The following is a 21,497-nucleotide window of genomic DNA, read 5'->3' on the forward strand; positions in this document are numbered from 1 at the left end:
TTAGCAAATCAAATATAGCAAAGTATAAAAAGGATAACACGTCACAAAATTTGGGGTTCATTCCTGGGAGTAGCATATTAACATTATTTTTTCTAAAAAGAAAAATTATGTAATCATAGACTTGATAAAGAAAAACCATGTGAAATCATTTAATCCATTTATGATTTGAAAAGAAAATCTCTTAGTATCTAGGAATAAACTTATATTTCATTATTACAATAACAGATTTTTTTTGAAGGTAGGAATAAAGTGAAATGTCACCATCATGGTAAAGAGAATTTTTTTTTTTTTTTTTTTTTTTCAGTACGTGGGCCTCTCACTGTTGTGGCTTCTCCCATTGCGGAGCACAGGCTCCGGATGCGCAGGCTCAGCGGCCATGGCTCACGGGCCCAGCCGCTCTGCGGCACGTGGGATCCTCCCAGACTAGGGCACGAACCCAGGTCCCCTTCATCGGCAGGCGGACTCTCAACCACTGCGCCACCAGGGAAGCCCGAGAATTTAAAAACATATTTAATAGTGAAATTTTGAAACTTTTCCACCTGAGATTAGGAAGTAAACAAGAATGTTTGGTGTCACCAACACTATTCATCATTAAACAATCGGTTCTAGCCAGTGGAATAAAAATATAAATGTTGGAAAAGCAGTAACAAGCTGCCATTGTTTACAGATATATGATTGTGCATGTAGAAAACAAAAATTATTAGAATGAATAAATGAACTTAGCAAAGTTGTTAAACACAAGTCACTATTTTAAAAATCAAATATATTTCTATGTACAAGCAATAGAACAGCTGGAAAACAGCTGGAAACATATCATTTACAATACCATAAAAATATCAAATATTTAGGACTAAATTTAAAAAAAGATGAACAAGAACCACACAGAGAAAACTACACAACATTATTGCAAAAAAGTAAAGATGATCTAATTAAATGGGGGGTATACCATGTACATGGATTAGAAATGTTTTTATTATATCAGTTTTACTCAAATTAATCTATAAATTCAATGCCACCCCAATAAAAATCTCAGCTGGATTTTTTTTGTGGTAATTGACAGCTGATTCTAAAATTTACTTGGGAACACAAAGATTCAAGAAGAGCCAAGATGGCTTCTAATAAAAAGAACACAGTGGAAGGACTTAGTCTACCAGATGTCAAAATTTATTATAAAGTTTCAGTAACTAAGGCAGTTTTTTAAATTGAAGTATAGTTGATTTACAATGTCATGCTAGTTTCACGTGGACAGCACAGTGATTCAGTTATAGATATGTGTGTGTGTGTGTGTGTGTGTATATATATATATATATATATATATATATATATATATATATATAGTCTTTTTCAGATTTAAGGCAGTTTTTTTGTGTAATGATAGACACAAAGACCAAAGAAACAGAATAACTAGTTCAGAAACACACTCATACATATGGACACCTGATTTATGGCAAGGGTGGCAGCATGCACAGCAGTAGAAGGATTTTTTTTTCAATAAATGGTGTAGTCAGCAGTTGCTGGATCTTTCAGAATGCATTATAATTATAAATATCCCCAAATATTGGACACCTGGTTTGCCAGTAGAAAACCCTGAGAAACTCATTTTGGACTAGAACACTTTCTCTGGGCTAATTATCTCTGCCCTCCAAGAACAGCTGTGAATCTGATGTCTTCTTGGTTTCAGCAAGGCAAGTATAGTGAAATCAAGTCCCATCTGATGCGAAGTGGACACTTTCCTCCTCTTTTACTTCTGTAACTTAATATCTCTTTATTAGCTAATACCATATATCTAGGTTTTTGAATTAATATTTTGTTTCACGTCACCTCTCATTTTTATTTTCTCTTAATGATTTAAAAATGTGAAAGCGGGCTTCCCTGGTGGCGCAGTGGTTGAGAGTCCGCCTGCCGATGCAGGGGACACGGGTTCGTGCCCCGGTCCGGGAAGATCCCACATGCCACGGAGCGGCTGGGCTCGTGAGCCATGGCCGCTGAGCCTGCGCATCTGGAGCCTGTGCTCCGCAACGGGAGAAGCCAGAACAGTGAGAGGCCCGCGTAAGGCAAAAAAAAAAAAAAAAAAATGTGAACGCATTCTTAGTTCGTGGGTCATACAAAAACGGAAAGCAGGCTGAATATGCCCCACAGGTTTGTAGTTTGCCAACTCCTGGCTTAAAATATTAACATTCATTCACATTAATCTGCAGTCTATGTGACCTCAGAATAGGGGCTGCTTGAGAGGCTGTAGATTTGTGTAGAAAATTGTACAAGACTGAAAGTACTTAGAATGTACCTTTTTAAAGCAAGAATTCACCCTGCCTTGGCACTTCTTATAATTGCCTTGCAACAAGTAAACCAAATTATTAAACTAAAGAAAATAATTTTTGGCATTGGTCTTTGAATGGGCATCTCTTCATGAATTTACTATATTTTAACAAATAATTTCTAGATAGAACATAACTCTTACTTGTAATTGGGTATATATCTGCTGGATATTTTGTTATATATATACTCTTGGCTACAGAGCCCTCTAGAAGTTTATGTTTTACTCTATTGCCAGTTTACTATATTTATAAATTGAAACTCAAACTGTAATCCTGTCTTCTTTATTTAATAACTGTGTGGGAAATTAATAAACTGTGTGCTTGTTGAAAAAACTCTTGCTATTAAACCAAAAGAGTCTTGTTTCTGGAATCCCAGTGCAAATGAAAGGGCAGAATCATAGAAAATTCTCTCATAACTAGCTGCTGAGATTAATGTTTTAAAAGATGCTAATGATACTTAAGCTTCTCATGGGAATTACAACCATGAAATACTCAAACTACATAGTACCTAATCCTAATACTGTTTAGTTAGTAATATATTCCCGACCGCGCTGTGGCTTCCTGCTAGCCTAGTGAAAAAGTCATGGTCTCGGGACGTATTAATATATAATTATTTTAAAGAATTTAGTATCTAAACAACAAATTGCTTCAATCTAATCTAAAATGTTACTCTATATTTACTCATTTTGACCTTGATATTTAAGTAAGTCTGCATTAAACAAACAAACAAAAAACCCTTGAAACCAAAAATTGTCATACTTTTCAAAATAGATACTCAGGTCAAAGGAAACTGGACACATTATATGAACAACTAAAATTTTTCAGTCTATGATTTTCATCTTTTCTGATAATTGGGTTTTTTAAATAAATAAATTTTATTTATTTTTGGCTGAATTGGATCTTCATTGCTGTGCGTGAGTTTTCTCTAGTTGCGGCGAGCGGGGGCTACTCTTTGTTGCGGTGCACGGGTTTCTCGGCGGAGGCTTCTCTTGCTGCAGAGCACGGGCTCTAGGTGCATGGGCTTCAGGAGTTGTGGCACGCCGGCTCAGTAGTTGTGGCTCGCGGGCTCTAGAGCACAGGCTCAGTACTTGTGGCGCACGGGCTTAGTTGCTCCACGGCATGTGGGATCTTCCTGGACCAGGGCTTGAACCTCTGTCCCCCGCATTGGCAGGTGATTCTTAACCACTGAGCAACCAGGGAAGCCCTGATAATTGGTTTTTTAAGTTGATTTTTCTTGTGAAAACTCAATCTAAAATTTATTTTTAAAAGATAATATTATTGTGTAATAATATAATCAAATTATTTACATAGTTATGTTTTGTCTTGGTAACTACCTTAAAAAATAAATATGTAACAATATCTGTGCCTTATTTAAAAAAAATCAAACTGGTAAAAAATAATCAAACTGGTGAAAATATTGGGCAGAAAAATTTATCTGTGCAGTCTTGTAATTATTCTATACATCACAGAGAGATAAAAATAAAATCTTATTCTCTGAAATTACTTTAAGGTTAGTGCGTTTTCTATACCAAGAAGAGAAAACGCTGTCAATGTAAAGGTTTCCCATTTAGGGAACACTGCATCTATATGATTGCAGGATTGTAGTTCATTCATTTTTCACAATTCCGAGGCACCATGCCAATTACTTAGACAAGAAAACTGGGTTTCAGAAAGGGAATTGGGCATTAGTGGCCAAGAGCAGTTTGACATTCAAAGAGGGGTCTGTGCGACTCTGAGCCCGTGGTCTCCATCACACCGGGTTACGATTGCTAACAGAGGTACAGACCACCTGCACGGGTCCAGCGGGAGGAGGGGCCTGCAGTTGTGGTCAGCAGGGAGCACGTCTGTGAGGGCGTGGGCCTGGGTCTGGAAGTCGGCGGTACTGAAGACAGGCCACATTGTGCCCTAGTAATAACTGGCCCCAAATTTCAGTGCTTAACGCCCACTGCGGGGCCCAGTGACTCTGCAGGGTCAGCCAGGGCTGAGACCAGCTGATCGATTTTATGGCACCTTCACTCCTATGTGGACTCAGTCACTGCAGCCAAGGAAGACGGGGCTGGGTGGTCACTCACTGGGTCTTCCACCCAGAAGAGACATTACTTTGCGTCTACACCATTTCATTGACCAAAACAAGTCAAGTGGCCATAGCTGACATCACACGTGCAAGGTGACATTCTGTGTGCTTAGGAGAGGGAAATCGAAACTAGTCCACAGAGCTAACGTCTAAGGGAGATGGTTAGGATTTCAGCCGGTGGGTCTGAATGGGGCGTTCCCAGCAGAGGCAGGAGGATGAACAAGGCTGGCAGGCAGCGGGCAGAGGCGTGTTCGTCAGATGAGAGGGGGGCAATCTGCTTGGAACTCACACGTGGAACAGTAGGAAACTGAGCTAAGAAAGTGAACTGGGGGCTTCCCTGGTGGCGCAGTGGTTGAGAGTCCGCCTGCCGATGCAGAGGACACGGGTTCGTGCCCCGGTCCGGGAAGATCCCACATGCTGCGGAGCGGCTGGGCCCATGAGCCATGGCCGCTGAGTCTGCGCGTCCAGAGCCTGTGCTCCGCAACAGGAGAGGCCACAACAGTGAGAGGCCCGCGTAACGCAAAAAAAAAAAAAAAAGTGAAGTGGGCTGAGTCACCTTGGATGCTAGGGTTTTTTTAGGGTGAACAGAGACATGATCAGAGGAGTGTGTTGGGAAGATGGGGACAGTTTGAACTGAGGAGAGGATGCAGCAAAGAACCCAATAGGAGGGTGTAGTCATAGAAAGAACTGCTAGGATGGGGAGCCCAGCAGGATATGGAAAATGAAAGAGGAGGAAGAGTCAGGGACAACACTAAGATCAGAGTGACACGCCCCTAAGCCAGGCCTTCAGAGGAGCCATGGGATGGGTGGGGGGAAGGGAGGAGGGACTGGCAGCGAGACACCGTGAATCCTGCAGATGGAAAACAGCTGGAAAGGTGGCTTAGTAATTTAGGAGAGGAGAGAGGAGCGCTTGTTTCCCCTACACCTAGAAGTTTAAAATTTTACAGTATGTAACATACCAAATTCAGTGTTGCAATGAAAACAATTGTAGCACATGGCCCAAACAAGAATACAGTCAGATAATTTTAATTCTTTAATTCTATGGCTTGAAACCCACCCAAGGCTTACTGCGACATTCTGAGCAAATAGAAGTTCTAATGCAGTGTCTTTTAATAATTAAAATATGCATAAAAGTTAATATTTAATGGTTTTTCTTTTTTTCCACATACATAAGCATGAATACTTCTGTACTGATTTACTCCAAGTCTATTAAAAAAAAAAAAAAGCTCTTCTGGACTTTCCTTTTTCTCATGTACCTTTTTATCCCCTGCAGTGCCAATATTCAAATCTAAACTGAAGACATTTCTATACCCATGGACACTTGGAGAATACATTCACGTGCTTACTTTAACTTAAACCTTGTTAAAGGCTCCGTTAGGTGGGTTGTTCAGGTCATTGCCATCAAGAAGTTTATTTTTTGCTTGAGGAAACTGAGCCTCCGAGAGCTACAAGGACCCCGTTCACTGTCCTACGATTCGTGTAAGGGATGGATCTCACACTGGGGAATCTTGACTCCTTCCCCAAAGCTGCTTTCTCATTCTAACACCTCTGATCACATGCGTAAAACTGACTTCCATGCTAGTCCAGTGATATGATGGAACCAGCCTCACCCAGGAGAAAGGAGAGGTGTGACCGCAGATGTGTGACATTGGAAAAGTCATAGTCTCAAGGTCAGAAAGGACCTAAAGAGTCATCTGAGCCAGTGATTATCAGCCCTGACTCTCAGAATCTCTTAGGGAGACTTCAGACAGACTCCTGGACTCGCTCCGCATGCTGGTTCTGTGTCCGGGATTTTGGGCTGAGGAAACACATAGGTTTAAAAAGTCCTCTGAAATGTGAACAGAGTTGAGAGTTGATGACTCTTATTGTTTGTTTTCAAGGTATAATAATAGTAGGGGAATATATATTTTAATAGTCCTCGTCTTCTGAAGATACATCTGAAACACTAATGAAACAACACAATGTCTGTTTTTTGTTTTAACGTAATCCGGCGACGAGGGGAGAGGGCAGCAGGTACACGCAGCAGGCTTGTGCTATAACTGCTGCAGCTGGGCGATGAGCGGGGACGGAGGAGGGGTTTCTCAGTTTGCCTGCATGTATCACCGAGATGCTTCTACAATAAGAAATTTGCAAAAGAAACTCCCCAGGAAATTCTGATCCGACCACACAGCTCTCATGACAGAGGTTGCCTGTGTCTTGTACCGTGTGCACTCACCTACATCTTTGTGGTATTGCTGGAGATCACTCACCTGCGCACACCAAAGTGTGGACATGGTTCGACTGAAATAGGGCACTTAGAATATAGAGAAGTGAGCAAGGGGCTAGAAGTAAGTGTTCTCAGATACGATTTGCTCCCCCAAAACCAGGGACGATTTTCTGGGTCCACTCTTTGATACTACTCTTTTACCTCCGTTTTCAGTCCATTCCCACTTTGACCTTTTACCCTATAGTTTCCCTACTTTGTGTCCAGGTGTGGATTTAGTCTCATTCATCCTGATCCACGTTTGAAAGCACTTTTAATCTGAAGACTCTCGTTTCTCACATTCTGGAAAATTCCTGGCTTTTATTGCTTTAATTATGCTTCTCTGCCATTCCCCCTGTTCCCCTGGAATTCCGATAAGACTGACCTCTCCCAGACTATTGTTCTTGTGTCTTACAGACTCTTATTATTATTATTATTATTTTTTGCTGTACGCGGGCCTCTCACTGTTGTGGCCTCTCCCGTTGCAGAGCACAGGCTCTGGACGCGCAGGCTCAGCGGCCATGGCTCACGGGCCCAGCCGCTCCGTGACATGTGGGATCTTCCCGGACCGGGGCACGAACCCGTGTCCCCTGCATCGGCAGGTGGACTCTCAACCACTGCGCCACCAGGGAAGCCCCAATATTTAATTTTTTAAACAAGTAAGATTAATTTCCTTTTTTAAGGGCTTTTTTATATCTCTTCTTTCTCTGAAATCTTGTTTCCTGAGAATTCTATTAGGTAACCTAAAATTTAACTAAATATCAGGAACATTGGAATATAATGAAGAAGAGTTTAAAGATACATTTCTCCATTTATCCAATAAAGTAGCACATACCCTACTTATTTCTTGAGACTTTATCCTCTGGAATTTCTTTTTTTTTTTAAAACTAAATTAGCCACACTGACCTTTTTAGTCATGGGTTAGGCAAAGGAAGTGTTTGGTTATTTAACTTTCTAGATTAGCTAACTAAATTAACTTTCACTTGCTTAGGCTACTGAGGAAGGTAGTCTACCTTAGAAATTCTTCCATTTGAAACTTTATTATATCCCTTTACTTTAATTTTTGTTTACAGACCATCCTCTGAATTGATATAGCTAATAAAAAGCTTATAAGATGCTTTGTGCAATTACAGGATGAAATATTTTAAAATTTGGTTAATTTACTGAAATATGAAATATATTGGTGGCTAGAAAATGACCTATAGGTCATTAAATACAGCTAATATAGTTAAATATTATTAATATATTTGTACCATTTTTTTCTTCTGAGATGGATTAAGCTCCTGATCTTTTCCCTGACATTTTCTATTTTCCAGAGCCTATGAAAACTGCAGCAGGAATAAGTTTATTCCATTTGGTTGGTCTCAGAAGCTGGTTTTCATAATGTTTCCAAAAATATTTTTAAATGTTCAAAGCTTAACCAGAATTTAAAATTTTTCATTATTTATTTGTTCTTATATATTTTTCCCCATTACATGATACTGCAAGGTTTTAAGTAGGTTTAAGTTTTAGAGATACTTAGAACTATTTGTAGATCAGTGCTGATTTAAATAGCTCTTGGGCTTCCCTGGTGGCGCAGTGGTTGAGAGTCCACCTGCCGATGCAGGGGACACGGGTTCGTGCCCCGGTCTGGGAAGATCCCACATGCCGCAGAGCGGCTAAGCCCGTGAGCCATGGCCACTGAGCCTGTGCTCCGGAGCCTGTGCTCCGCAAGGGGAGAGGCCACAACAGTGAGAGGCCCGCCTACCGCAAAAAATAAATAAATAAATAAATAAATAAATAAATAGCTCTTAATAGTGTAGCTAAAAATAAAATAATACTTAAAAAAAGAAAACCAAAAGGTAAATATATACACTGCAAAATAAATTTTTTTAAATGGGTACTCAGATTAAAAAATCTGATTTAAACCTCACCCAATGAAGCTTTGTTTTTCTTCGGTCTGGTCTCTCACCCCACACCTTAGTTCCTCTGTCTACACAGCAGGTTTAATAAAAAAAATCCCATGTGACTTAATTTTTATACAGCATCTCTTGAATAGCACTTAAATATGATTTCTGAAATGTATCAGAACTCAGCAGTGCCATGAGAATAGAAGATGGATAGCACATGTACTTACAAAATTAACATATGGCTCAGTATATTTCTTACAATTAGTAGAAGAATTTGTTAGCTTGAAGGTTTTCATGGCCTAAATATACCAGTTCTAAGAGTCTTCATGATTTAATAATCATACGTATTCTATGAGTCTCACCTTGCTTTTAAACCTTTGTCAAGAAACTAATGTTGGTTGGGACCTACTATGAATTGTATATTCATCCGCCACTCACACAAAATGCCGATGGGGATTTTTAGTGTGTCAGAAAAACAATAATATCTAACATTGATTTAGAGCCTTCTACATGTCCTGCATCAAACTGTAGGCATTTCATGTATGCTACACATGTTTATTACAAAAACAACACTGCAGGGAGCCCATATTTATTTTCTAGCAATACTAAATTTTCTACATGTACTTACTTCAGACACCAGCAAACTAATTGCCGGCTTTGCAAACTAATTCTTTGCTCTAAGAGCCAAGTCATTCTTGCTAATAGCATAGTCAGGAATAAAGTTCTTACTGTTACAATTCAGCTGACACTATAGCTGATGACCCACGTGGCATGTGTGGAACTTAGCTGGACAGTTCTGAGCTGTATGGACACCGTGGTGTTCACCACAACAAACAAACAAACAAAATCCCAAAACAAAAAACAACTTGAGTCTATAAAGAAGCGCAGGAACTAAAAAGCATAAAGGAACAGAATGTCAGAACACAGATGTGTCGTTCATATACATATGCTTTTCCGCAAGTCACCACATTTTAATTTTGAGAAAGGAGGCTAGAGATCTATTGAAGAATTCATTCCCCCATGGCACTGGTTCAACCCCGCAGGCTTCTCTGCTGAAAAGCCTCCTTATGAAGCTGAACTGTACTAGTACCGCAGAAAGGAGAGCTGAAGACAGAACCCAGCAGGGATGGTAGAATTCTCGTCTTTCCCAGAAGAGAAATCCATCTGGTGGAGGGAAAAATCATCTCACACTGGAAAAGACAATGACAAAAATAAAGAGGCTTTGTCAAATGCAGCTCACTGTTTTCATCACTTAGCTGTGGTATTTCAGAGATGAAGGTTTTTGTTGCAACACGTCACAGATAACACAGGAGATTGACTTCACCTGGCCCAGCACTGCACGGGGAAATGTCTGCTGGCAGGTGTTCTGCAGCCAAAAAAAAATTTTTTTTTTGGCGGGGGGCGGGGGGGAGGAGAATTAAAGAGAAAACACCTAATGAAATAAATACTCCTTAAATGGATGAAACTTACTGCTGAAATGAATGTTAGGTCTGCAGAGGCACCGGGACACTCGGAGGCTCTAGTGCTGTGGAAAGGCAGCGTCTCCCCGCGCCCGGGGGCACCTCGAGGGACCCCGTCACCTAAGGCTGCAACCTGGTGCTGCGAGAAGACGTGTTTTCTGATCCACACACAGCCAGGAGGCCGCTCCGACCGGACACCGTGGGACCAACACCGACGTGGGGGCCCAGCCCCGGGGCGGGGGGACCCGCAGCGCCACGACAGACGCGCCCCCCCCTCGAGAGGAAGGTCCAGCAGACGGGAGTCACCGCGGAGCCCGCACGGCAATGGGGCGCTGCGGGGCCCCGTGCGATCAGCACCCAGAGGGGCTCTGCGAGTCCCAGCCCTGCGGCCTCCACGGCCCAGCGCGCCCAGCCGAACTAGGCCCGCTCGTCTGACCCGGCAGCGCCCATCCGAACTCCACCCACTAGCTGGATCCGATACCGCCCGTCCCCACACGGTACCATACGAACCCAGCCCGCCCGTCTGAACCCACCGTCCGAACCTGGCCCACCAGTCGGACCGGTACCGCCCATCCGAGCCCCGCCCACCGGTCGGACCTGGTACCGCCCGTCTGAACCCGGTACCGTCCGAACCCGGCCGCCCGCCCGTCTGACCCGGTACCGCCCGCTCGAACCGATACGGTCCGAACCCGGCTGACCAGTCGGACGCGGTACCGACCGTCGGGAGCCAGCCCAGCCCGGCGGGCGGCGCGGCGCGCAGGCGGGCGCAGCATCACCTAGCGGAGGCCGGAGGTGCGGGCGCGGGCGCGCGGGCGCGGGGGCGCGCACGGCGGGCGGGGCGGTGGCGCGTGCTGGCGGGCGCTCGGGGCACACACCGGCCGGCGGGCTGACGCGGGGCGGGCAGGCGGCTGAGGCGGGGAGCGGGGCCGGTGGAGGCGGCTGAGGAGCCCGCGGAGCCCAAGAGCTCGAGAGCTGAGGCGGCCGGACGCGGCCGCGGAGCCGGGATCGCGGAACCGGGCGCGAGGAGCCGGGAGCCGGGAGCGCGGGGCGCCGGCCGGCGGGGCCGAGCCCCGAGCCGGGCCCGCAGACCTAGGCGCGTGGCCCCCCGCCCGACCCCGACCCCGCGGCGGCCCGGGCGGGCGGGCGATCGCGGCCGGAGGATGTCGGCGGGCGGCCGCGACGAGGAGCGGCGGAAGCTGGCCGACATCATCCAGCACTGGAACGCCAACCGGCTGGACCTGTTCGAGATCAGCCAGCCCACCGAGGTACGCAGCCGGCCGGGGTCCCCCCCTCCCCGGCGACGCCCTTCCGCCCCCCGGGACCCCCTCCCGCGCCGGCCGCGCCCCCGGACCCGGGGTGGCCGCGCCGGGCGCGGGCGGAGCGCGGTCACCTGCGCCCCGGCGGGGGGCGGGGGAGGCGGGCGTGGCGGGGACGTCGTTCGCGGGTCTCCCCGCCCTCAGCCGGGGTCGCGGCGCTCGGCCCGGGCTCGCGGACCTTTGTCACCGGGACGCGCGAGCATGTGACCGCGGCGGCCGCGGTGGGTTTGTAACTTGGGGGTTGGCGGCCGGGAGCGTAAAGTAAATATCGGGATAGTTGTTCCAATTGTGCGGCTCTGCTGATAACGCGGCCCGGAATTGAACTCCCGTGGAAAGAAGGTTTCCTCCCATTCGCTGCCTGCGCTCAGGTGGACGGGAGGGCGCCCCTCCCCGCGCCGGCCGTGCGCGCGTCCGCGGTGACCCAGGCTGGAGAGGGGGAGGGGGAGGGGACCTGGGCTGGGGGAGGGGGCCCGGACCGGGAAGGGGGAAGATCGAGGGAGGGGGTGGGGCAGAGGACCTGGGCTGGGGGAGGGGGCCCGGACGCGGGGGGGGGAGACGATCGAGGGAGGGGGAGGGGGCGGGGCGGGGCTGGGGGAGGGGGTCCGGACGGGGGGGAAGGTCGAGGGAGGGGGAGGGGGCTGGGGGAGGGGCTGGGCGGGGGTGGTGGTGGTGGCTGGTCCTGGGCGTGCTCCTGGAAAAGGAGGAAATCTCTCTTGCTCTCGGCCTGGGACAATGGTAGTTGTTTATAGCAAAGCTGCTGAAAGAGTTCCCAACAGTTAAAAAAACAAACAGAAAAATAGGTTTGGTCCCCATCCGCCGGTCTGGGGGAGGTGGGGGATGGGAGTGGAGGTGAGGGTCAGGGAGGGACCCTGAAAACCGATTCATCCCAGCGAGCGCTCAGAGCTGTGCTTGCTTCTCAGGCTGTAGTTGCACAGACTTTAGCCACACGAAATACACCTTACAGAAGATTTACGTCCTCTTAGGAAATTATTTTAATAGCATCTGTTTCTGGTTTGTTGTAGTAGGTAGTTCAAAGTTAGTATTATTTACTAAAATGCCAGCTTTTGGGCAGCAATCCTGTTTGGCAAATTTGAACATTCTCATGAAATTTAATCCCTATCATTAAACCCCAGTTTATATTTCTGAGTAAACTTGACCTTCACCTTTTCAGCGTCTTGATTTTGCCTGTGGTGGGAGAGATCCATTTCTTATGTCTTCCTGGGCAGAGCCATTTATCTTACTCCTTAGTTGAATACTAATATAAATTATTAGGTTCAGGTTGCCAGTTTGAACACCGATACTGAGTTACTCCTGATTCACAGCTCTTCTTCTCTAATGATTTTATGAGTTAGGTGCTAGTAAGCAAATTGATAGTATGTAGTTCAGTGTTCATTCATAGGCTTGTTAGCACATCTTTTGAAAGGTGACTGCAGTAATTTGGCCTTCAGGATTATGTTGTCTTTCAGAATAATGAGTTCATCTTTCTTTTCTGGCTTTAAAAATTCGGATGTAAAATATTATTTTGGTAGATAGTTGTTTTTTTCTGTTTGAATGGACCTATTTATAATTTTTTTTTTCAGAGATTTCCCAAGTCTGGTCGTGAAAAGGAATATTTTTTCAGTTTAGTAATAGGTAATTCAGTTTACTCTTTGGGATTTTAAATTGCATTGGCATTTTAAAAAATCCTGAATCAAAAACAGATTAGAGTTAATTGATTTTATTAATTCTATTTTTAAGCACTCGATTGAAACTTTTTCTCTATGTTTTTAGATATACGAGTAGTTATTAAAGTAAAACTGGCCTCTCATTTGGAGAGCTACTCTTTTCCTAGTTATTCTGTGGGTGAAAAGTTGCTGTGCACACGTGTTGAAGCAAAGCAAAAGTTAAAGGACATTTCCTTTAACTTTTATATGATTATATATTTCATTTAGTAGTTTTTCCTCCCCACTTATATCTGAACATTTCAATTTTTAGAAATGATTCTCCAGGATTATGTTAGAAAGCTCTTCATAATGAAATAAGTTGGTTTTTTAAAATACCTGTATGTTATTTTCTTAGCTCTTACATTATCTAATACCTAGTTCACACTTTACTTTTTGTTTTCTGGAGAACCTTTGCATACTGTTAAGTTATTGTGGTCTTGGAAATTTAAGCTTCGCATTTAGCATGTATTTTTCATTATGATGTAGGTAAAAACTAAAGTTAATAATTCTCTAAATCACTGTTTCAAGGCCAGCAGTTTCGGTTTGCTTTATCTAAACTTTGTTGTCTGCAGTTTTTTACTATCTGAGAAATAATGAATTTTTACTCTATTTGTCCATCACAAGTCATTGTTCTTAGATTTCTACAAGAATGTAACCATTATATTGGCCTTTATTATGGTCAGTAAATGTTGAGCAAATCTACCGCAGAATTTGATTTGTAGGAATATGATTTAAGCCTTATATTGATATATTTGGGTCATCTTTTTTATGTACATATATGAGAGTTTAGTTGTGCTTTGTTTTCTTTTGATTGCTTTTTTGGGGGTTACAGTGATCAATATCTGTTATCAAATTATATAACTAGTGATCATCTGTGATTGGTTTTAGGCAGCCTTGGATAACCACTGATCTGGGGTGTCTGTGTTTAGGAAGATGATAAACTTGGCTTTTTGCATTACATTCACTTTTAAAGAACATTAGAATATGTTTTAAAATCAACTTGGTTAAGTTTGCTTCATATTCACCTTTGTGTGTAAAAGGGCTTCCAAAGAAAAAGCAAAGTTATATTTTATCATTGTGTAATTTTCAACCCCTTCCTCACTCTGGATCCCAGGTCCTTTTGGAATTTAAAATGAGAGTTGATGATCTAAACTTAAAGTTGATGTTTTCTCACCAGGAGATTGATGTTAAGCTGAATTAATATCTTGATTACTATGGGAAACTATAGCTCATAATAAATGCCTCTGAGAGCCTTTTAGTTCTGCCTGTCCTTTTCTTATTTTTGATGTTAAGTCTTTATTTCCTTTAGGGATTTCTGATTATTTATTATGGCAGAGTTCTTGTTCCTCATCTCATTACCTCCTCAGAAGAGGGCTTCTCTAGTTACCCAAAGGTCTCCGTGTTGTTTTTTGGTGTTCTGTTGTTTAACTTATCCCAATTTTGTTATTATAGCCGTTGGTTTGTCTGAATCCCTCTCTGATTGCATGAAGGCAGGAGCTTAGAGTTTTATTGTTTTAAACAGTTTTATGGCTGTCACATGGTAGGTGCTCAGTAAATATTTTGTGGAAAGAATACTGAATATGGCTTCCTTCGTGTGTACCTTTATTCTTGACAAAACAAGATACATGCTTTTTTAAAACTTAGTGAAATTGTCTGTTAGGATCTTAAAGATTTATCTTTTCAAGTCTTATTCTTTTGCATAAAGTTTACACCTAAATGCAAAAACCATGCTAGGTAGTTGACCGCTTCACTTCATGAGACATTTCTTTGTTTTATTACTTACTGAATTCATTGCCTTCTTTTTGCATTGATGGGAAAAAAGTAACCTAGAATTTGTGTGGATACCCGTATATTCTTTATTAAAGGTAAATATGTTATATTTTAATATTCTGATTAATCTTGAGAAGTAATGTGGTGATTCATATTACCCAGAGGTGTGTGTAAAAAATAACTTCCAGTTTGTCAGCAGAGGTGGAGTAGGCAGTCTTCAGATGAAGTAGTAGTAGTTGCATAACTTAGAGCTAAATCTGTATTTCAGACTAATGCTTAGGTTGTAACTATGCTTTATCATACAACTTAACTGTATTGGAAACGATTTTGAAAACAACAGTTTTCAGTTGTATTATTAAACGTTGGTACATTAGAAGGTCTGTATTTCTGGTGACTAATAATGTATAATGAGATAGGCAGTTGCCAGTGATGTGTTTTTACTATTTATAGGCATCTCTGCTCCTTTTAAAAAAATCTTTACTTTTTTTTCCTGTAATAATTGGTTACAATTTATGTTTGTGGGTGTGTGCTTGTGGGTATGAGGTCAAGGCTGTGTCTCACATTGTTTCCTTACCTTGTAACTGAAGGGGCATCTTGACTAGCTTCACTTTGCTGTGCTCCTGCCAATGAAAAATAATTTTACTTTATGCAATTTATGCAATTTATAGACTTAATGGAATGTAAGTGTTGTAGGTGTAGGCTTTTCTAGAACTATCAATTTTTGATTGTGGTTAATAGTAGAATAGCAAAAGTGGTTCTTTCATATTCATGAAAAAATTTGATTTGCAGAAGATCAGGATATGGTACCAAGGTGGTGGGGTGTTTAAGAGAACAAGGTTTAGGGTTATGTCATTAAGGATTTCATTGAGCAGTTGTAGTGTATAAGGCATTATTATTAGTGGTTGGTTATTATTCTGGTGGCATAGATTAATTTGTTTATAAACAGTTTTACCAGACTTGAACTTGGGTGTAATATCAGAAAATGCTAATAAATAATATAGCAGTTATTTTGATATTAGCTTGCTTTCCGTTATTATACATAAAATGTATATGTGAGTAATATTTATGGAACATTAAACTGACATCTTAATTGAAAATTATTTTCAGGTTAGGTAGAGTCTGTTGATTTTTGTTCAGAATTTTGCTGTTGCTATTAGTTTCCTAGCTGATTGTATTTTGGATACGCTCCTTCTCCTTGACGATGCCTAGGATGGTGATAAATTTTGTTTGACCTATACTTACATTTGTAAGTTAGATACTAAGCAGTGAGCCAGATCCCAACAGACCCCACTTACCAGGTCTGGGCGTGTCCCAGTCCTTGGCTGACACTGACAGGCTGGCAGGCCCTGGAAATCCATTGGTGGCTTCCAGTCAGTGTCCCACAGGTATGACGTGACGGTAGGTGTGAGCTTGTTGTCAAGGTGGACCATCTCTATGCAGGAGCTGTGCACGAGCTGGAGCTTTTCCTTATATTTGGGGTCATGGATGGGGTCTAAACAAAGCAGGCTGAGGACTGGTGAGGGGGGTATTGGCTTGTCTGTCTCAAGTCATCTGGTTGAGATTTTGTTCTACAACAATAAAAATATAAAAGCTCACTTATCATTTTGGCATATGTGATTGACCAGAATGATAATACCTTTAATTCAGAAAGTGAATGTACTTCATAAAGTTAAAGTAAGTACATAGAGAATTATCAGTAGTTCACATGGAAGCCAGGAAAGTATTTTCCCAGTATCAGTTGATCCCAAAAGATAAGGATAATTTGAATTTTATACTTGCAGTTTTACAGTTGTGTGTCATGAATGAAATTACTTACAGGAACCTAGATTGAATAGTTTACTGTGACTGGAAAATAGCCAAAATTTCTGTGTTTTCACTCAAAAGAAGTTTAATGTTAAGGAAAAAGTAAGTTGTGTAGCTTACAGAAAATAAGTTGTGAACTTTTGTCGCTGTTGTTTGCGTTGTCATGTTTTTAGGTTGGATACACACAGCATGCTTTGCTTTCTCAGGGCGGTCGCTGCATCGTAGTTGGGTTGACCTGTGGAGCACTGTTGTGAGGACTGATCACACCAGGATGACAGGCGTGAGGGCGGTTCACTCTTTGGCGTGAACAAGATGAACTTGCTTTAATTGTTTGTTTTTTCCATTCCTGAGGTTTTGGACTTCCCTGACTTTACTAGTGCTGTTTGTGCCCATTTGATCTCGGCACGCTGGACAGGATCACTCACTTCTTTGTGTTTTTAAAGAAAGCCATTTTCCATTTCGGTTGGACGGAGTAAACTGGAAGAGGACATGTCACTGTTGAATCTGGTTCTGCTACCGTCGGGCAGTACAAACAGTGGGACAGGTGCTTCCAAAGGAGAAGTCTCGCCCAGCTTCCTAAAACTCCCCCTGAGAGTTTCACTGTTATTCAGAGTAGAAGAGAGTTTGACCCTCAAAATTAGGACCCAAGAAAAAAATGCTCATTCGTTACTATCGTTTGGGTATTTTATTGGTTAAGAGCAGTCTAGCTGGTGTGTTTTATTCCGAATCATAGCTTACAGTTCTCTGTTGCTTGATTTCACACATGTTCTGTTAAAGGAAAATCAGACTTTGGTTTTGGCAAATTTAAACCATTTTTTTGCGTTAAAGAATGTACCTTCTCTCTTTTGTTTTTTTTTCGGTACGCGGGCCTCTCACCGTTGTGGCCTCTCCCATTGCGGAACACAGGCTCCGGACGCGCAGGCTCAGCGGCCATGGCTCACGGCCCAGCCGCTCCGCGGCATGTGGGATCTTCCCGGACCGGGGCACGAACCCGTGTCCCCTGCATCGGCAGGCGGGCTCTCAACCACCGCGCCACCAGGGAAGCCCCAAGAATGTACCTTCTCTTCACCCTTGTTTGCTAATAGTGGTACTTTCCATGGTGACTTATTATACTTTCTATTTCCTGATGTTTGCAGGAGAACTCACACAATTTCTATCTTATAATTTCTTTTTGTGCTGCTGTTATCAGCTTTTGGTACTGAGGCTGGAGGTTGCCAGTTTTCCCCCCTTTTGCTGTGAATCTGGTCTAGTTCCATATATTGAGTAGAGAAAATGAAATGCGAGCAGCAATACAGTCACCGTGGGACACGATCAAATGTTTAAAAACCACTGTATTCTTAAAATGCGTGACTCTTCCTGTATACATACTTGGTATAAAATGTATACCTTGGGAAGGTGTCTTTCAAATACATTATTTTTAGGTAGGTATTGATATTATTATCTGAATAAATTTCTGAGTGCTCCAGACTTGTAGAGAAATGCTTGTAAAATCTACCGTGGTTTTACATAAGTTTACAATATACCATGATTTTACATGAGCTCCTTAATGAGTGCTTAGGTTATGTTACATTAGATTTTTCACTTTAATTAATTTTTGTGTTGGCAAGTGCTTGGGGGGGATTATTGGGGTGATTATTTTTAAGAGACATTGGTAGTAAAAGTAAGAATCAGTTATATGAAGATTTCTAGTTTGAACCTAAGTATTTTCATTTCTGGTACACAATTCTCCTTTGGAAGATTGTTTTAAATATTTTTCATATTCTGTTACATTAAGATCCATTTGTCTGTTTTGCACTTTGAATGGATCTTGTACCCATGCGTGGTTTTGTGCCATCATGCATTGACCATTTGGAAAATATTGGTTCACTGAGCTATGTGGATTTTCCACATGTTGATAAATTTCTTTAAACAATATAAAACTATCACCTTGTTAATATCATCACTGACTAGAAAACTCTTAAGTATTGGGAAGCTCTCAAGCTCAGAGGTGGAGACACATTTTCAAAACGCCTAGTTTTCTGTCAAAGCTCAGATCTTATTGCCGGCAGCCCTGCCACAGCAGCACTTGAAGGAAGGGGCTCTCGCTTCATTTGTTTCTGAGAAAAGGCCCAACATCCACACCCGAATAACTGTAGTTTGTCAGCAGCTCTTCCAGGTGGGAGTGGTGTTCCGTGACAAAAGTGGCTTGCTCAGTTCACAACGTTTACGCGGTCGCACACGTGCTTTTTCTTGAGAGAGCCATCGGACTCTGATAAATGGAAGTTCTTTGTGTGCACTTCGTACTTTGGCAAATAGGATATTTGTTCAATATACTCAAGAGTCCAAGTGAAACTGGCCTTTTTTTAGGTGTGAATGCATAGCAGTGAAAAATACATGGACCATTAGTACAGCTTGCTGCTGCTGCCTTGATTTGTGGTAACGTGCTATCAGATTTACCTGTCATTACTTTTTACCGTCAGTGTAAATGCCAACATGGTGAGAGAGGCTGATACTGCCTAAATATTCGTAGGAAAAGAGTTTTGACCTCACAGTTGACCTGAGGGTCTGAGGGGGGACCCCAAGGATTCCTGGATTACAGTTTGTGAGCTGCTACCCTAGAATACTTAGTGATTGGTTTTAAGAGTTGGTTTGGGCTGATTTTTAAAATATATTCTCAGGTGGATATTAAAGTCTGTATTCATGGTATTTTTCAACTAGGGCTATAAAATATATGTAACATTTAAAGTGTGAACATAAGACTCATTATGATAGAAAGGTAGATTTTAACATATATTTATTTTACATATATATTTGCTTAATTTTTGTTTATAAATACCTATTTTAATTCTTAGTTATCAGTAATAAGATGCAAGCATTTACATTTTTGCTGTTGAAGGGTACTGGCCATAACCTAGCTAAAGCAGTGACTGTGAAGCTTTATTACTCTGATTCACTCAGGCTGTGACCTGGGCCACTCCCTCCCGGGCCGGAACAGTAGCACGTAGTGTGGCTGGTGGGTGTGTTGTTGACGTGGGCTTATGTCTTCAGGCGCTTGTCTGTCCTTTCCAGTCTCTCCTTCCCAAACATCAGCTCTGCATTGTGCCAACCACTGGCTGTGTAAGGATGTTTGTTGTTGTTGTTGTTGTTTTTAAATTTTATTTTATTTATTTATATTTGGCTGCGTCGGGTCTTTGTTGCTGCGCGTGGGCTTTCTCTGGTTGCGGTGAGCGGGGGTACTCTTTGTTGCGGTGCGAGGGATTCTCATTGCGGTGGCTTCGTTTGTTGCAGAGCACGGGCTCTAGGTGTGCAGGCTTCAGTAGTTGTGGCTCACGGGCTTAGTAGTTGTGGCTCGTGGGCTCAGTAGTTGTGGCTCGCGGGCACAGTAGTTGTGGCTTGCGGGCTCTAGAGCGCAGGCTCAGTAGTTGTGGCTCACGGGCTTAGTTGCTCCATGGCATTTGGGATCTTCCCGGACCAGGGCTCAAACCTATGTCCCCTGCATTGGCAGGTGGATTCTTAACCACTGCGCCACAAGGGAATCCCATAAAGATGTTTTTTTCCTACTGTTTTTAACCAAAAAACAGTTTGTATTTTCCCTTAGCTTTAATATATCTCCCGAGAGAGAGACAGACAGCACAGGTAGTATTTATATTTTAAAACTCGCCATGCACGATATGGAATTTTAATGCTTATAAATAATAGGTGAACATATTACTTTTTAAAATGCGTATGGTAAAAACAAAATATTAGAATACTGAATTTATGTTAAAGGTGAGCAACACTTAAGATTAATTTAGCTACTCAGTGGCAACTTCTTTTGCAGCAGATATACTGTGTTCTTCATTCATGGCTAGGTGTAAGTTCATTTTGAAGCTTTGGTGACCATTTCCTTTCTACTGATAGTATTACTAAATTATTTTGATGGTGCACTGTTTTTAACCACTTAGTGAGACATGTTTATTAATAGACATCTTGTTCTAATTTACCAGAGTAATAACATACAGATAAGGAATCTGAATTGCTGAATGAGTGACTTTGTGGATGAGTCCTTTGTACATCAGCGGAGCTCTGCTCATTCAGAGGAGGGGCCTGCCCAGAACTCCATGGACAGTGTGTGCACCGCATTTCATAGTTAGGACCTCGAATAGTTTGAAATGCGTTTTTAATTCTGGTTTGGCCAAGGTGACCTTGTTGAGTTCATAGTACAGTTAAGGTGTTTTTGTGCCAAACGTGTTGATTTGGGTTTTTAAAAATAATTTTTTATTACCTTCATGAAATTGTTATTTGGGAAATATCAAGGACGGTAAAATTGAGACCAGTAAATCTGGAAATGCACTAAAAAACATTTATGATGTTCTTTTATGCTTTACTTTTGAAGTATATTCTTGAAAATGTTGTTAGACATCAAGGAGTTAATGCATTTGCTTTTTTTCTATTATGGAAATTATGTGCTTATTGTAGCATATTTGGAAGCACTTGAAGTATACATGTATATTTAGTTGCATTTGGTTATTAATTATTTGCATTTTAACCAGTACTGAATCATGTTATTAATCATGTTATTTAGATTATCTAATCAGCCAGGTCTCTCAGGAATCCAGTTTTCAAAAGCTTCGTAGGTTATTCTGATAACAGTTATAAATACTTAACATTTCGTGAATGTGTAGTGTCTATACACATGACATTAGTGTAAATGCTTTGCATGTATTATCTCTTTTAGTTTTTATAGCAATCCTGTGAGGTGGGTACTTTTGCTAGTCCCATTTTGGTTGAAGAAACCAAGGCACAGGGAGATCAAATAACTTGCTCAAGGGTATAGAACTGGTAAGCTGGGAGCAGTGATCGGAACCTAGGTAGTGTGGCCTTCCTGTAACCACTATGGAGAGTTAAGATCACTGCAATTTAGAAATGGAACAATTTAGAGCTTAATTTTAAGGAAGAACCACAGG

The 21,497-nt window shown here is 42.3% G+C and overlaps 1 protein-coding gene and 1 long non-coding RNA gene across 4 annotated transcripts in view; one reads left to right on the forward strand and one right to left on the reverse strand.

The window, feature by feature from the left end:
* Positions 1-9,450: 9,450 nt before the first annotated feature.
* LOC307061332 lies at positions 9,451-10,748 on the reverse strand. Its single transcript, XR_013811179.1, has 3 exons — positions 10,699-10,748; positions 9,991-10,119; positions 9,451-9,710 (listed from the first exon to the last, which is right to left on the reverse strand). It is a non-coding gene; the product is annotated as an uncharacterized lncRNA (long non-coding RNA).
* A 69-nt stretch (positions 10,749-10,817) lies between these two features.
* The window catches only part of AFDN (afadin, adherens junction formation factor), a gene marked incomplete at its 3' end in the record, with an annotated part of 134,584 nt that continues 123,904 nt past the window's right edge, over positions 10,818-21,497 (forward strand). The window contains exon 1 of one of the 3 annotated variants that reach the window (XM_079716403.1): positions 10,818-11,245. In XM_079716403.1, coding sequence (XP_079572529.1) covers positions 11,141-11,245 — 105 coding nt within the window. In that variant the 5' untranslated portion in view covers positions 10,818-11,140. The remainder of the gene's footprint in view (positions 11,246-21,497) is intronic. The other 2 variants (XM_079716402.1, XM_079716401.1) reach the window with 2 other exon arrangements.

This window comes from Hyperoodon ampullatus (assembly GCF_949752795.1).
Source record: "Hyperoodon ampullatus genome assembly, chromosome: 12".
Lineage (NCBI taxonomy): Eukaryota > Metazoa > Chordata > Mammalia > Artiodactyla > Ziphiidae > Hyperoodon > Hyperoodon ampullatus.